The sequence below is a fragment of the Hemitrygon akajei genome, chromosome 9 (assembly GCF_048418815.1).
Source record: "Hemitrygon akajei chromosome 9, sHemAka1.3, whole genome shotgun sequence".
Taxonomy (NCBI): domain Eukaryota; kingdom Metazoa; phylum Chordata; class Chondrichthyes; order Myliobatiformes; family Dasyatidae; genus Hemitrygon; species Hemitrygon akajei.
Genome location: NC_133132.1, coordinates 100,516,320 through 100,533,735, shown reverse-complemented (window position 1 = coordinate 100,533,735; position 17,416 = coordinate 100,516,320). Strand labels below are relative to the sequence as shown.

Below are 17,416 nucleotides of genomic sequence, written 5' to 3'. Positions count from 1 at the left end.
CGGTTTTTGGGGCGAGACAGATCTGTGTCTGGATCCGACCAAATGCCGAATACTATCCTTTGCCTCTCTCCTGGCTAGGCGCTTGATCCTCCTTAGATGGAGAGATGTTGCCCCGCCCACTCATGCGCAATGGCTTAACGACATTATGGCCTGCTTGGACCTCGAAAAAATTCATTATTCAGTTCTTAATTCAGATCTAAAGTTCCATAAGGTCTGGGGACCTTTTATCGAGTACTTTTGTAACCTTTCTCTTGACTAGGGTTTTTATTTTTATTTTTTTTCTTCTTCTTTTCGGTCCCTTGCTTTCAGCTCCCTTTTTTTTCCTGGTAGTAGGCATTATTATCCTCTGTTGCTAAGTGTATTCACAGTCTGGGAGTTTGACTGTCCTGACTTATACTCTCTATATTGTGGTGTGGTTGGTCTGGAGTTGTTGTTTTTTCTTGTGTTGTGGGGCTTGGGGAGGATACTAAGCTTACCTGTCTTTAATTTAGGTGCTTTTTTTGTTAAATTCTCTTCCTTTGTAGCATATTGTTATTGTATGCTTAATTTTGCACTGTATTAATGTTCCTCATTGGGATTTGGGGTTTTTAATTTGTAAAATGTTTTGAAAAACTAATAAAAAAAATTTTTTAAAAAATAAATTGTCAGTCTTTGTGTGTAATTTTCATTAATTCTATTGTATTTCTTCTACTGTGAATGCCTGCAAGAAAATGAATTTTCAGGTAGTATATGGTGACATATGTACACTTTGATAATAAATTTACTTTGAACTTAAAGATGTCTATGAAGTTAAATCTGCTTATATTTTCCATTTAGGTTCGAGATGATGTTCATCACAATATTCTGTCTTCCAATCTGCCAAATTTATTAGAATATGGAAATATTACAGCTCTGACTCAGTTATGGTGCTCAGGACAGATAACCAATTTTGAATATTTGACCCATTTAAACAAGCATGCAGGTCGCTCCTTCAATGATCTCATGCAATATCCTGTCTTTCCCTTTGTGTTGAGTGACTATACCAGTGAAACAGTTGACCTGAATGAACCTTCCATTTACAGGTAAATTTTATATCCAAGTAATTTGAAAAAAAAGTTGTGTTCCATTTCTTTAATGTGAATATCTGCTGAAATGTCATCCTTGCCAATTGTGGATATGTCATTAACACATTAATTCTTTGAAAGATTATATCCAACTTAAACATACTTATTATCATGGGGTTGAAGAATTTATCAAAATGTAGAGAATTATCTAATGTAATAAACACGTACAAACAAGCTGGATGAACTCAGCAGGTCAGGCAGCATCCGTTGAAAGGAGCAGTCAACGTTACGGGCCAAGACCCTTTGTCAGGACTAAAGGAGGAGGGGGCAGGGGCCCCATAAAGAAGGTGGGGGGAGGGTGGAAAACCAATCAGAGGAAAGATCAAGGGGTGAGGGAGGGGATAGGCAGGAGAGTTGAAGAAGGAATCTAAGGGGAAAGCACTATGGGTAGTAGAAGAAGGCAGAATCATGAGAGAGATAGATGATAGGCAGCTAGAAGAGGAGGGGAATGTGAAGCAGAGTTGAAGTGAGTGGCAACTGGGATAATTACATTATCTAATGTAATACCTACCTGTTGGAGCTCTATTCTGATGAATGGAATTTGTGTAATCATTTCAGGAACCTCCTGAAACCTATTGCCGTACAGTCCAAAGAGAAAGAAGATCGCTATGTGGACAACTATAAGGTTGGATAATAATATAAAATTATATGTACTCATTTTTGTTAAAATTAATATTTTGGGGGTGTATGTGTATATATATGAATTTGTAGGCTTACTGAAAGTAGCATAATTAGTGCTGAAAAGTGGTTTCCTCATTTAATTTTCAATTTGTACCTGTAGATCAGACGAAGCTGTTAAGACCACAACACCGTTCCTTTTTCTGGACTGTAGCATGAAAACTGTATCTTTCAACTGTAGGATATTTTTCCCCATTTTAAGCTGGGGTCACCTTTCATAATTGTCTTTGACACAAGATCTTGGGTTACAAGCTTATTCCTGAAAGTGGGTAATATCTGTGGGGATTATCATGTAGTTCTCCGCCCAGGTGCTTCAGTTCAGAGCTTTGTTGGTAGATCAAGTAGCTGCTGTAAATTACCCCTGATTTTAGGTATTGGCAAAAAGAATCATAGGAAGTTGATGGGTCGCAAAATAAACTGGGAATGGGGCTGAGGGGATTGATTCAAGGAGAACCAGCGGGGATCCAGTGGGTGAAATGATGGCCTCCTGAATTAATGCAAATATAAGTCAGTACTGTAGGTTGAATGTGAATCAAGTCTGTAAGATTGAGAAGTTGCATAATTCACCATAGTTTTCAAAGTCATCTTCATGCCAGGTATACTGATGGCTACTGAAATAGAAGCCAATGTGGAATCTTAAATTAATTAAACATATAACATATAAGGGAGGCCCTTAACCTACTCCAAAATCAATTCAACTCCTCCCTTCCACATAGTCCCCCATTTTTCTTTCATTCATGAGCCTATCTAAGAGTCTTCTTAATCGTCCCTAATATATCTCCCTCTACCACTACCCTTGGCATCACATTTCATGTTTAAAAAAATTTACCTCTGACATCCTCCCTATACTTTCCTCCAATCACTGTAAAATTATGCCCTCTCATTATAGACATTTCCGCCCGAAGAAAATGTTTCTGGCTATCCACTTCGTCTATGCCTTTTATCATCTTTTATGTTTCTCAACCTTCTTTGTTTCAAAGTGAAAAGCTCATTCAATCTATCCTCATAAGGCATGTTCCTTAATCTAGGCAGTATCCTGGTAAATCTCCTCTGCATCATCTCTAAAGCTTTCATATCCTTGCTGCAATGAGGTGACCAAAACTGAACACACTATTCAAAGTGTGGTCTAACTAGAGTTTTATAGAGCTATTACCCCGTCTTTTGAAACAGTTCTCCAACTTATGAAAATTAACACACCGTCTATCTTCTTAATCGCCCTATCAACATTGTAAACCAGTTTTACATGAGAGTCAGGGTACACTGAATTTTGGTACAAACATGATGTGTTATGTTTGTGGCACTGGGAAGCCGGGTGGCCATGAATAATACAGACGAGAGACAGAGAGGTGAGGAACAAATGTGCAGCTGTCTTTTGTGTTTGTAAGTCATCTACCCAGAATGCCTTCTCACATTCTGTTCAGTACGTAACTCACAGGGAAGCTTGGCAGCAACCCATATGGGTCAAAATATGCAAAATAACATATTCCTCCACCCTTATTTTAAAGGCTTCTCCCCCTTTTTGTGCACAGACCAGCTGCTGAGATACCAACATTCAATGGAGTGATCATCAAATTCAATCAGAAACAAAACTGGGGAAAGAGCGCAGACTGACTCTATTCCCAAACGTAACCCTGCCCTATGTGCTAAGGGTTAGTCACTAAACCAGAAATCCTCACTGTCTGGAAACTGCCTGTTTCTGTGAAGGTGTCGACAACCTGGGAATGAGGCCAAACACATTTTATGTCTTGGTGGTGTATGTATAGCTCTTGGTTTGAGTACAGTATTGTCAGAAGGGGGCACCTCAGAAAAAACAGGTGATGGGGGAGCACTAACTGTGTCATTTGATCTTAATGGAGGTTCTGTCATCATTATCTCAGAATCCTGTCCAATTTCTACAAGCTGGATCTGGATTAGTAAGCTTGTTTTGGTTTTCATTAGCTTCAGATAGGGCAACAGCTGATCAACATGCCTTCTCCAGATGTTACTAGTTCCCACTATGTACAACACAGGCCCAGTTTGTGCCACTACTGTTGCAGTATCCACTTTGTTCCAAAGATGTCATTCAGGGCAAGTACTCTCTCTCTCTCTTGCTGTGAAGCTTTGTACTTGGCTTTGGAATATCTCTCTGCTTGGGTTTTCTGTTCACTTGGTACAGTCTGTTTTGTGCTTGTGGGTCTATGCAGCTCAAGCCTGCTGCAAAGCTGTCTTTTCATCAGTGCAGTGGCTGCAACCGTTTTGGTGGTGGCGTGATGTGTTGCGGTGTATCGGCAAGAAAGTGCTAAGACGCTGGTTAAGGGATCCACTTCCCACCAAGGGCTTGTTTCATGGTTTGTATAAATTGTTCAGCAAGGCCGTCAGTGGCCGGTTGATATGGTGCTAACTTGATGTGCTCAATACTGTTAGCTTCCATAAATGTCTTGAACTCTTTGGACAGGAGTTGTGGGCAATTGTCACATAGAAGCTATAAAATTGGATAGGTATATGGACAGGAAAGGAGTGGAGGGTTATGGGCTGAGTGCGGGTAGGTGGGACTAGGTGAGATTAAGAGTTCGGCACGGACTAGGAGGGCCGGAATGGCCTGTTTCCGTGCTGTGATTGTTATATGGTTATATGGTTATAAGCTGTTGAGGAAGCCCAAAATGCCTAAAGATGGAACTCGCTCCACAGTGCATATTTCATATGTAGTGCTCTTCATGATGACAATTGCAGACCATTTGCTGTGTGCTACGATCAAGAACGTGTAGCCTTCTACAAGTTCTGCAAAGTCTATGTGAATCTTCTGCCACGATTCTTCAGGCCATTCTCTTGGATGCAAAGGAGCAAGTTGAGAAATATTTCTCATGTACTGACAATGTGAGCATGCTTTGGGCTTCCCTTCATTGGTTACATCAGTCCATGCAGTTTCTCTCGTGCACTACGCCGCAGTGTCCTGCATTTAGCTTGACAAGCACTTGCTTTCGTGATGCTGGACGAATGACAACATGGTAGTCCCATAGTAAACATCCTGCTTGGACTGTGAGCTCCTTCCTTCAAGCCTTCAATTCTATTTGGCTCTCCTTTCCATTCGTGAGTTACCATGTCTGCCACTTTAGATAGGGCAAGTGTGTGCTTACGGACTTGCGCCGCAGTTATCAGAACAGTAGATACTTCCTTGAAGTAAAAGCTATATTTCGGCGATGGCTCTGGAGCTGTATCGGCTAAGGGAAGCCTGGATAGTCCATCAGTATTCAAATAGGTTTGCAGATAGTAGCAGAGTCCAACGTTGCATTTGACTAGCAGCCAGGGAAGGAATGCCTGCATGTGGACCAAAAGTTGACTTCAAGGCTGATGATCTAGCAGTAGTGTAAATCATTGACCAAAAAAGAATTGATGGAATTTCTTAATTCCAAAGGCAATTGTGAGTGTTTCCCACTCAATCTGGGCATATAGTGGCTTTCGCCTCAATATCTTTGTTGTGAAGGTGATTGGATGCTCTTCACCTGACTGCATGATGTGTGAGATAACTGCCTTCATACCATACGGTGATGTGTCACAGGCCAACTGTATGTACAATGATGGGTTGACGTATGTGAGTGCTTCAGATTGTGACAAAGCTATTTTGGCCTTTTTAAAAGCCTTTTCATAGCCAATGTGCCATCCACTGCCAGTGTTAATTTATTTAAAAGCTCATGAAGTGGTTTCAGCATGCTAGCTTGGTTAGAAGTAAACTGTAGTACGTTAGTAGTCCTAAGAAAGATCTTAAGTGATTTGCATTCCGTGGTGATGGAGCCTCCACAGTTACCTTCACCTTTGATGCCTTGTGAAGCCTTGAGTTATCAATCCCAAATATTCAGTTGGAAGTTGAAAGAATGCACACTTGTCCTTTTGGACCCTTCGCCCATGTTTCTTGAGTCTTCATAGTGTAACATCCAAGTTTAGTAGGTGCTCACACTCATTTTTCCCAGTAATGAGTAAGTCAACCAAATAACTTTGCACCCTTGTCAGCTTGCTCGCAGCTGGTTCACTGCTTGCTGAAAAAGTGTGGGAGCCAAGGTGATGCCAGTTGTAAGCTTTTGGCACTTGAGCATTCCTTTCTGACTTAGTTGTTATGTTTGTGGTATAGGGAAGCTGGGTGACCCTGATTAACACACACAAGAGACAGAAAGGTGAGGAACAAACGTGCAGCTGTTTATTTTGCTTGTAAGTCATCTACACAGAATGCATTCTCACATTACATTCAATATGTAACACAAAGATGCGCTTAATAGCTGTACTACTTTAGCTGCCATATCTATCAATGTACGAATCTCAATTGCCTTCGGTAATATTAGTCTGTCTTCTATAAGCAAACATTTTTGAATTGCCTCACTAAGCAGACTACTTATGAGTATCACGTAATGTGACATTCAGCGACTGCCCAAAATCAGTGTTCAGACAGTTGCTTCAGCACAGGCATAAATTGTGAAATAGACTCCCCTTTCTCTTGATTCAGTTTATGAAATCTAAACCTCTAAGCAATAATCAAAGGTTTAGGTGAATAGTGGTCTTTTAAGACTTTAACTATGTCCTTATCACCAGGTTTGGCAGGCTGCACTATACTGTGTAATAAACTAAATGCTTTTGCACCCAGCATAGTCAGAAAAGTTGGAACACAAGTATCATCTGAAATTTGATTTGCCTGTTGAAAATATTCATGTCTTTCAGCATATGAATTGCATTGCTCTGACGTTTTGTCATGTCAGAATCCAAATATGTAACCATTTTCAAACGCAGTCACATTCCAGAAAAGTTAACTAGTTTCATCCATGTCTCTCTCTCCCTTTCTTATTCTTTTATTTAACCGTCCCATTTTCGTTCTCTCTTCTTGGATTCTTCACTCACCACACTTCCTGTGGCTGTTTCCTCATGGCATCTTCTTTTCGCTCATGCACATTACACAGTATAACACTGCCTGCATTGCACATGAACTTTTTTTGCCAAAGGGAACAAAGCAATAAATATTGCATGAGGACTTGTCACCTCGTCGCCAGTTGTTATGTTTGTGGTATAGGGAAGCTGGGTGACCCTGAATAACACAAACGAGAGACAGAAAGGTGAAGAACAAATGTACAGCTGTTTATTTTGCTTGTAAGTCATCTACCCAGAATACATTCTCACATTACATTCAATATGTAACACAAAGTGAAGCTTGACAGGGTCAAAATATACATGAATCTATAACATAATGATTGTTACTGATCTGGGACTAGAAGTTAAGTACCTCCAAATGGGGGAATACCTGATGAATCTTGCATTATCAAAGGCTACATCCACACTAGACTGGATAATTTTGAAAACACCGGTTTCGCGTAAAAACGATAGGCGTCCACACTATGCGTTTTTGAAAATATCTCTATCCACACTGAAACGGAGATTTCGGCCAATCTCCTCCTCCTGCGCATGCACAGGACACATCTACCAAAAACAAGCCACATGTTTGGTGTCGAATCTCGCCGTAAAAATGCGTGTTTGTGTAGTTACAAACTAGAAAAACTTAAAACGATGGACAGCTGTTCGCTCTTTCGTAGGAGAACTTAAAACTAAAAAAAACAAATACTGGAGCATATAGCGGCAACCGACAGGGAGTACACGAACAGATTGACCCGGTTGACGACAAACATTGAAAAACTGACTAACTCTGTTGCATTTGTTAAATGTATAAAACATGTCTGCATCAGTTTATCTTGTATTTCCATACAATGTTACATTAGGCTGTTACACATCTATTGTCAGAGAAGTACTTGCATAAATAGGTAAACCACCTTCATACGAGCAAGGATAGAAAATAGGGCAAAGTGAGTACAGTATACTTATTTATTCAGTAAGTTATGGGTCAAAGTATTTGGTGAGTACATTTCTAACTCTTCTGGCTTCAGTCTCGTTGCCGTCTGTTCTGAAATTGTTAGGTTGCATTCAAGAAAACAATGAAATAGCACGCTGCCGTCTGACAGCGTTTTCAGAAGTCTCCGGTTACCCCGTCCACACTGATCTGCCGGAGCAGCATTTTCACAAATACCCAGCCTGGAAAGTGTTTCTGAAAAGTTCCGGTTTCGGGGGACGAAAACACCGTTTTAGTGTGGATGGAAGGTAAGAACGAAGAGAAAAAGCTTCAGTTACGGATTTATCCGGCGTAGTGTGGATGTAGCCAGAGAAAGTTGGCAAAGGACTACAACAAAGGAATTTTTAACGATGTACAAATATGCTGTTGATAGCAATTACTATGAGCTGCAACTTTTGTGAGAGGATAGGAAGAAGGGAACTGGTCAGCTGAATTAGTGAACAACTAAGGCTACATCCACACTACACCGGATAAATCCGTAACCGAAGCTTTTTCTCTTTGTTTTTACCCTCCGTCCACACTAAAACGGTGTTTTCGTCCCCCGAAAATGGAGCTTTTCAGAAACACTTTCCAGGGTGTGTAATTTTGAAAATGCCACTTGGGCAGATCAGTGTGGACGGGGTAACCAGAGAAATCTGAAAACGCTGTCAGAAGGCACGGTGCCATTTCATTGTTTTTTTGAACGCAACCTAACAATTTCAGAACAGACAGCAACGAGACTGAAGCCAGAAGAGTTAGAAATGTACTCACCAAATACTTGGACCCATAACTTACTGAATAAGTATACTCACTTTACCCTGTTTTCTGTCCTTGCATGAATGAAGGTAGTTTACCTATTTATGCAAGTACTTCTCTGACAATAGATGTGTAACAGCCTAATGTAACATTGTATGGAAATACAAGATAACACTGATGCAGACATGTTTTATACATTTAACAAGGTGCTTTATTAATGCAACAGAGTTAGTCAGTTTTTCAATGTTCATCATCAGCTGGGTCATACAGTCCGTGAACTCCCTGTCGGTTGCCTCCATACACTTTAACTTTTAAGTCCTCCTGCGCAAGAGCCAACAGCTGCCCGTCGTTTAAGTTTTTCTAATCTGTAACTGAACAAACACGCACTATCTTTCACAGCAAGATTCGACACCAAACATGTCACTTGTTTTCTGTAGATGTGTCCTGCGCATGTGCAGTAGGAGGAGATTCGCCGAAATATCCATTTCAATGTGGACAGAGATATTTTTAAAAATGCGTAGTGTGGACGCCTATCGTTTTTACACGAAACCGGCGTTTTCAAAATTATCCGGTCTATTGTGGATGTAGCCTAAATTAAGCTAAGTGGGGGATTAAAGAAGGGTAACTTGTAAACACAGAACAGAAATAGTCAGCAGGTTTAATGAACATTCCTTCTGACTCCGCATAGATTTCAAGTTTATTGTCATCTGACTGTACGTATATGTGACCAAACAAAATAACATTCTTCTGGACCATGGTGCACCCAGAAAAGTTATGTCACATACAGCACATAAAAAATGTCCACTATAAGTTAATATAAGTCAAAATGCATGTAGTGCGCAACGCAAGTAAATGATACAGTAAACAACTCGCTCTCCTAGTGACGAAACCGTAGTAGTGGTAGGGATTCATTAGTCACACAGCCTGAGGGAGCAAGCTGTTACCCAGTCTGTTACTAGTCCTAATGCTCCTATACTTCCTTCATAATGGTAGTGGGCCAAAGAAATCGTGGAATGATCCTCAAGGGATTATTGGAAGATGGAAGGGATCCTTAACAATGCTTCTGGTCCTTCGAATACACGAAGGACCAGAAGGACATATTGGTAAATGTCACCAATAGAGAGAGGATCCTCTCAGCAGTGGATCAACATAGAGCTATACTTTTTTTTAAAAAAGGTACTTTCTTTTCAGCTTGTTTGGAATTCTGGTTGGATTTCTTTTCATCTCGAGAAACTGCTGGCAGCTCATAATATACTCTCAACACCACATCCAATTTTGGAAAAAAAGGTCTCTTGATAGATAGAGACAGTAGACTAAACACCAGTATCAGGTCACACCCTGTCTAGTATTTCATATACTAAGACTGAAATACTTATAAATTCTTACCAAAATTGAAGGAGAATGAGGGGAATGTCAATCAGGCTTTCGATGATTCTAAGCAATGGGATGAACATGCACAAAACAGCGCACCCTAACATTTTCACCGTTGTTTTGGGGGATTTTAACCAGGCCAGTCCGAAAAAAATCACTAAACAATTAACATCAATAGATCACTTGCAATACTAGAGGAAACAACGCATTGGACCATCATTCTGTCATCATCAAGAATGCCTACTGTGCTATTCCATGCCTTCACTTTGGAAAGTCTGATCGCCTGGCTGTACTTCTACCCCCTTAGTATAGGCAGAGACTGAAGACTGCAGCACTTAGTGAGGACCAAGATGATATGGACAAGGGAAGCACAGGAGCGCCTACAGGACTGCTTTGAATCGGTGGATGGGACTGTATTCAAGGATTCATCTTCGAATCTGGATAAATGTACTGCCATTGTTGCTGACTTCATTAAAACTGGTGTGGACGAGTGTGTGCCTATGAAGATTTGCTGTATATTCCCAAACCAAAGCTGTGGATGAACCAGGAGGTATGTCGCCTGCTGAAGGTTAGATCTGTGGCATTCAAGGCTGGCGACCCAAGTCTGTACCAGAAAATCAGGTATGATTTGCGGAGGGCTATTTCAAGGGCAAAGAGACAATTTCGAACAAGATTGGAGGTAACATTAGATGTACAACAACTCTGGCAGGGTGTGCAAGACATATTTCCTACAAAGTGAAACCCAATAGCATGAATGGCAGCGATGCTTCACTATCAGATGAACTCAACATCTTCTATGCCTGCTTTGAAAGGGAGGATATAGCTACAGCTGTGAAGATCCCTGTGATCTCTGTCTCAGAGGTCAGTGTTAGGCTGCTTTTAAAGAAGGTGGAAGGCCCTGATGGAGTAACTGGTGAGGCTCTGAAAACTTGTGCCAACCAACTGGCAGATGTATTCAAGGACATTTTCAACCTCTCACTGCATCAAAAAGGCAACAATCATAACCACTACCTAAGAAGAATAATGTGAGCTGCTGTAATGACTATCGCCTGGTAGCACTCACATCTACAGTGATGAAATGCTTTGAGAGGTTGGTCATGACTAGACTGAACTCCTGCTTCAGCAAGGACCTGGATCGCCCCCCCCCCCCCCCATTGCAATTAGCTTATTGCCATCAATGGCAGATGCAATCACAATGGCTCTTCACTCGACCTTAGACCACCTGGATAATACAAACATCTTTGTCAGGATGCTGTTCATCGACTATAGCTCAGCATTTAACACCATCATTCCCACAATCCTGACTAATAAATTACAGAACCTGGGCCTCTGTACCTCCCTCTGTAATTGGATCCTCAACTTCCTAACCAGAAGATCTCAATCTGTGTGGATTGGTGATAACATATCCTCCTTGCTGAAGCTCAACACTGGGTGTACTTCAGGGGTGTGTGTTTAGCCCACTGCTTTATTCTCCATATACACATGACTGTGTGTCTAGGCATAGCTCAAATGCTATAAATTTGCTGATGATACAACAAATGTTGGTAGAACCTCAGATGGAGATGAGAGAGCGTAAAGGAGTGAGATATACCAACTAGTGGAATGGTGTCATAGCAACAACCTAGCACTCAGTGTTAGTAAGGTGCAAGAGCTGATTGTGGACTTCAGGAAGAGTAAGACGAAGGGACACATACCAATCCTCATAGAGGGATCAGTAGTGCAGAGAGTGAGCAGCTTTAAGTTCCTGGGTGTCAAGATCTCTGAGGATCTAATCTGGTCCCAACATATTAATGCAGCTATCAAGAAGGCAAGACAGCGACTATACTTCATTAGGAGTTTGAAGAGATTTGGTATGTCAATAAAAAACTCAAAAACTTCTATAGATGTACTGTGGAGAGCATTCTGACAGGCTGCATCACTGTCTGGTATTGGGGGGGCGGGGCTACTGCACAGGACTGAAAGAAGCTGCAGAATCGGAAATTTTGTCAGCTCCATCTTGGGTACTAGCCTACAAAGTACCCAAAGACATCTTTAAGAAGTGTTCTCTCAGAACGGCAGCGTCCATTATTAAGGACCTCGAACACCCAGGACATGCCCTTTTCTCACTGTTACCATCAGGTGTCATGGTTACTTGAAATGACCAGGAGACGCAGACAATTCTTCGAGAAGTTTAAACCTTTATTTGCAAACAAAGGCTGAGGCAATCAATGAACTTATCACCGAAAGCCCACCGAGCTCATTCTTTTCTTTATAGTAATTTCTTATCTCAGTTACATTTCAGTTTTATCAGCATACCCAGTCAATTGTTAGTTGCATATCATCTATACATTAACTAATCAATCGCTCTTGCCTAGCTCTCGGTGCGCCACCAGTGTTTCTTTCCAGTTCACATCTTGGGCCTCATTCCTGGCCATGGTTGTTTCTCAGTCAGCCTCCTTAACCTCCCTCACATTACATCTTCTGCTCGTACCATCCTGTCCGCCACCGCTATCTCTTAATAAACAAAGGCTGAGTATAATACATGGAGTACATTTCAGCTAATTAGTGCTGCTATCTAAACAGGTGTTCTTTAACTGCCACAGTATGTAGCTAAGAGAATACAAGGTATCTAGTAAAACAATACATAGCAAAATGTGTCTAGTAAAATAATACATAATAATATTCAGTACATAGGAGTGATTACATAGTGTAGTAAATAGCTAGTACATAGTGGTTATATTTCAGGTATATATATAGTGATTATGTCAGGTATATTTCTCAATACAGGTAGGAGGTACAGAAGCTTGAAGTCACACACAGCAATTCAGGAGCAGCTTCTTCCCCACTGCCATCCAATTCCTAAATGGACATTGAACCCGTGAACACTCCCTCACTTTTAAAATATATATTAGTTCTGTTTTTTGCACAATTTTTAATCTATTCGATAAACATAAACTGCAATGTATTTATTTATTTATTTATTCTCTTTTATATTAAGTATTGCATTGAACTGCTGCTGCTAAGTTAACAAATTTCACATACATGCTGGTGATCATAAACCTGATTCTGACATTTCATAGAGTAGTACAAAATTATGAGGGGTGCACATAGGCTAAATATAAGCAGGCTTTTTCCACTGAGGTTGGGTGTGACTGGAATAGAGGTCACGGATTAAGGTTGAAAGGTGAAACATTTAAGAAGAACCTGAGAGGAAATTTCTTCTAAGAGGGTAGTGCAAGTGTGGTCCAGGAACCCACGAACACTACCTCACTATTCCTCTTTTGCACTATGTATTTATTTACATAAGGGGGTATTTCTTCACTGAGAGGGAGGTGTGAGGAAGGAATGAGCTGCAAGTGGAAATTGTGGATACAGATGTGATTGCAACATTTAAAAGCAGTTTGGATAAGTACATGAATGGGAAAGATATAGAGGGTTATGTTCCAGGACCAGTCAGAATAACATTTCAAAATGGGCTAGATGGGCCAAAGGGTCTGTTTTGTGCTGTAGTGCTTTATAACTCTTTAGTTTCTGGGTTTCTGTACTAGGTTTGTCACTGTGTATTTGCCATTTGACTTAGTTGTGATGTATTAAGATGCAGAGTTAAGCAAATGCGATTGTTATTTCTTGTTAGTACCTGGAGGAGGAATATTGCAAAGGGGCTCAAGAAGATGATCCAATGCCACCTGTCCAGCCATATCACTATGGGTCTCATTATTCAAACAGTGGAACAGTCCTGCACTTCTTAGTCAGGATGCCACCATTCACCAAGATGTTTCTGGCTTATCAGGGTAAGATCTGTTGAATTAATCTTTTGTGCCAACATACAAAATTAATCTGTGACATCAAGCTCCTGAACCAGCATTGATAACTTCACTTATCGCAACTCTGAACTGATCATACTACCTGTTTTCTAGGACTCTACAATTCATGGTTTCTGTTTTTTTATTTGCACAATTTGTCTTCTTTTGCATATTGATTGTTAGTCTTTGCTTCTGTATAGTTTTTCATAAATTTCTATTGCATTTCTCTACTTTTCTGTAAATGCTTGCAAAAAAATGAATTTCATCGTGGTATATGGTAACATGTATGTACTCTGATAAATTTACTTTGACTTTGGAAAGAAATTCAGGCAAAGTATTTTGTAGGATATTATTAATAGGTTTCATCAGCATATGTCTGCAGAATCTTTGAGTCTATCACTACAGCTCCTCATCAACTACCCCCCCCCCCCCCCCCACCACCGCCTTTACTGGGTTTATCAAAACCATGTAACTTTGGAAACATTATGTGAAAATTCTTATAAAAGTCAAAGTAAGTTGTAAATTTATTATCAAAGTGCATATATGTCACTATATACTAACCTGAGATTCATTTTATTGCAGGCATTCACAGTAAAAAAAAGAAATGCAATAGAAGTTTTGAAAAACTATACATAAACAAAGACTGACAAACAGCCATTGTGCAAAAGAAGACAAAATGAGCAAATAAAAAATAAATAATACTGAGTACATGAGTTGTAGCGTCATTGAAAGTGAGTTTGTTGGTTGAGGTATCAATTCAAGGTTGTGGTGAATGAAATTATCCACATGGTTCAGTGCAGGAGGATTAAACTTTTAATTTTTATGGAGGATAGCAGTTACCATGGTAATTTCAGAAGTTAGTCTGTCTCCTAGTAAATCTACAAAGCAAACTGTTCTGACAAGCTGAAGTACAGAAAGAAAGAATTTACAAATCATTTGTCCAGTGATGTTGTTGCCAGATTGCCAGATGGAGGATCACAGGTGTGTTTGTTTATTCCCATTTTAAATAACTTGTGTATATTACAGACATTAACACCAATCAAAACGAGTGTTAAATGCTATTGGTTTTCACTGACCTATGTGTGAAAGCTAGTCTCCAATTATGTTCCATTCCATCCATTTGTTAAAAAACAAATCAATTTTGATAAAGCCCTTCATCGCACAAGGTTAATATTGGCTCTCCAAAGGATACCTTTGCTAGAATTTGTTAATTTATATTTGGAAAACAACAAGAAGAGGTGACACTAACTAAATGGTGTAACTTTACCAGGATATGTGCACACACAAAATGCTGGAGGAACTTAGCCAGTCAGGTAGCGTCTATGCAGGGGAATAAACAGTCAACCAAGTCTCTGAAAGGTCTCTGCCCAAAACATTGACTATTTTTTCTCCTCCATGGATGCTGCCTGACCTGCTGCGTTCTTCCAGATTTTTGTGTATGTTGTGTATTTCTAGATTTCCAGCATCTGCAGAATCTCTTAAGTTATCTCTTATTTGCACATTACTTTGACTGTAGCTGGTTGACGTTAAGCCTGTGGCATGAAGTAGCAAATGGTTATTGTATGGAGTATACTGATTCTAAAGGATGATGGAAGCAAGCTTAATATTAACTTGCAGAAAGTGAAGCATTTACACTAATTAGTAAAACCATGGGACTAATTAATAAAAACGAATTAGTTTTTTAGAGATACCATTGACAAGTTGGGCAGTATTGTCTCCAGTGTTGCATGGTTCTGATGTATTGTGCAGGAGGAATACTGCATCCATGGAATGACTTTCATAACGTATGTCTTTGATAACAAACCTGATTCTGAAGACTTATTGCCTAGCCCCCAGGATTCATTGATAGAAATGTCTCTGTTGTGAATTTAACTGTGAATTCTATTCCCTGTGCCTAGATCAAAGTTTCGATATCCCAGATCGAACATTTCACTCTATGAATACTACCTGGCGCCTATCCTCTTATGAATCAATGACTGATGTGAAGGAGCTCATTCCAGAATTCTTTTACCTTCCAGAGTTTTTGGTCAATAGAGAAGGTGGGCACTATAAATAAATATTTCAGTCTGTTTACTGTTTATGCCATATGTGAAAGAAAATGCATTATCGTTCTTAATCACATTAATGTTAAAATTACTTCCATATAACCATATAACAATCACAGCACGGAAACAGGCCATTCCGGCCCTCCTAGTCCGTGCCGAACTCTTAATCTCACCTAGTCCCACCTACCCGCACTCAGCCCATAACCCTCCACTCCTTTCCTGTCCATATACCTATCCAATTTTACCTTAAATGACACAACTGAACTGGCCTCTACTACTTCTACAGGAAGCTCATTCCACACAGCTATCACTCTCTGAGTAAAGAAATACCCCCTCGTGTTTCCCTTAAACTTTTGCCCCCTAACTCTCAAATCATGTCCTCTCGTTTGAATCTCCCCTACTCTCAATGGAAACAGCCTATTCACGTCAACTCTATCTATCCCTCTCAACATTTTAAATACCTCGATTAAATCCCCCCTCAACCTTCTACGCTCCAATGAATAGAGACCTAACTTGTTCAACCTTTCTCTGTAACTTAAGTGCTGAAACCCAGGTAACATCCTAGTAAATCGTCTCTGCACTCTCTCTAATTTATTGATATCTTTCCTATAATTCGGTGACCAGAACTGTACACAATATTCCAAATTTGGCCTTACCAATGCCTTGTACAATTTTAACATTACATCCCAACTTCTGTACTCAATGCTCTGATTTATAAAGGCCAGCGTTCCAAAAGCCTTCTTCACCACCCTATCTACATGAGACTCCACCTTCAGGGAACTATGCACTGTTATTCCTAGATCTCTCTGTTCCACTGCATTCCTCAATGCCCTACCATTTACCCTGTATATTCTATTTGGATTATTCCTGCCAAAATGTAGAACCTCACACTTCTCAGCATTAAACTCCATCTGCCAACGTTCAGCCCATTCTTCTAACCGGCATAAATCTCCCTGCAAGCTTTGAAAACCCACCTCATTATCCACAACACCTCCTACCTTAGTATCATCAGCATACTTACTAATCCAATTTACCACCCCATCATCCAGATCATTTATGTATATTACAAACAACATTGGGCCCAAAACAGATCCCTGAGGCACCCCGCTAGTCACCGGCCTCCATCCCAATAAACAATTATCCACCACTACTCTCTGGCATCTCCCATCTCGCCACTGTTGAATCCATTTTATTACTCCAGCATTAATACCTAACGACTGAACCTTCTTAACTAACCTTCCATGTGGAACTTTGTCAAAGGCCTTGCTGAAGTCCATATAGACTACATCCACTGCCTTACCCTCGTCAACATTCCTCGTAACTACTTCAAAAAATTCAATAAGGTTTGTCAAACATGACCTTCCACGCACAAATCCATGCTGGCTACTCCTAATCAGATCCTGTCTATCCAGATAATTATAAATACTATCTCTAAGAATACTTTCCATTAATTTACCCACCACTGATGTCAAACTGACAGGTCTATAATTGCCAGGCTTACTTCTAGAACCCTTTTTAAACAATGGAACCACATGAGCAATACGCCAATCCTCCGGCACAATCCCCGTTTCTAATGACATCTGAAAGATCTCCGTCAGAGCTCCTGCTATCTCTACACAAACTTCCCTCAAGGTCCTGGGGAATATCCGGTCAGGACCCGGAGATTTATCCACTTTTAAATTTCTTAAAAGCGCCAGTACTTCCACCTCTTTAATTGTCATAGGTTCCATAACTTCCTTACTTGTTTCCCACACCTTACACCATTCAATATCCTTCTCCTTAGTGAATACCAAAGAGAAGAAATCGTTCAAAATCTCTCCCATCTCCCTCGGCTCCACACATAGC

At 40.3% G+C, this 17,416-nt stretch overlaps 1 protein-coding gene across 2 annotated transcripts in view; it reads left to right on the top strand.

The window, feature by feature from the left end:
- Positions 1-17,416, top strand: part of lyst (lysosomal trafficking regulator) — a 316,053-nt gene that overhangs the window by 265,547 nt on the left and 33,090 nt on the right. For both annotated transcript variants that reach the window (XM_073056659.1, XM_073056660.1), the window contains exons 40-43: positions 817-1,061; positions 1,662-1,728; positions 13,358-13,514; positions 15,425-15,565. In XM_073056659.1, coding sequence (XP_072912760.1) covers positions 817-1,061; positions 1,662-1,728; positions 13,358-13,514; positions 15,425-15,565 — 610 coding nt within the window. The remainder of the gene's footprint in view (positions 1-816; positions 1,062-1,661; positions 1,729-13,357; positions 13,515-15,424; positions 15,566-17,416) is intronic.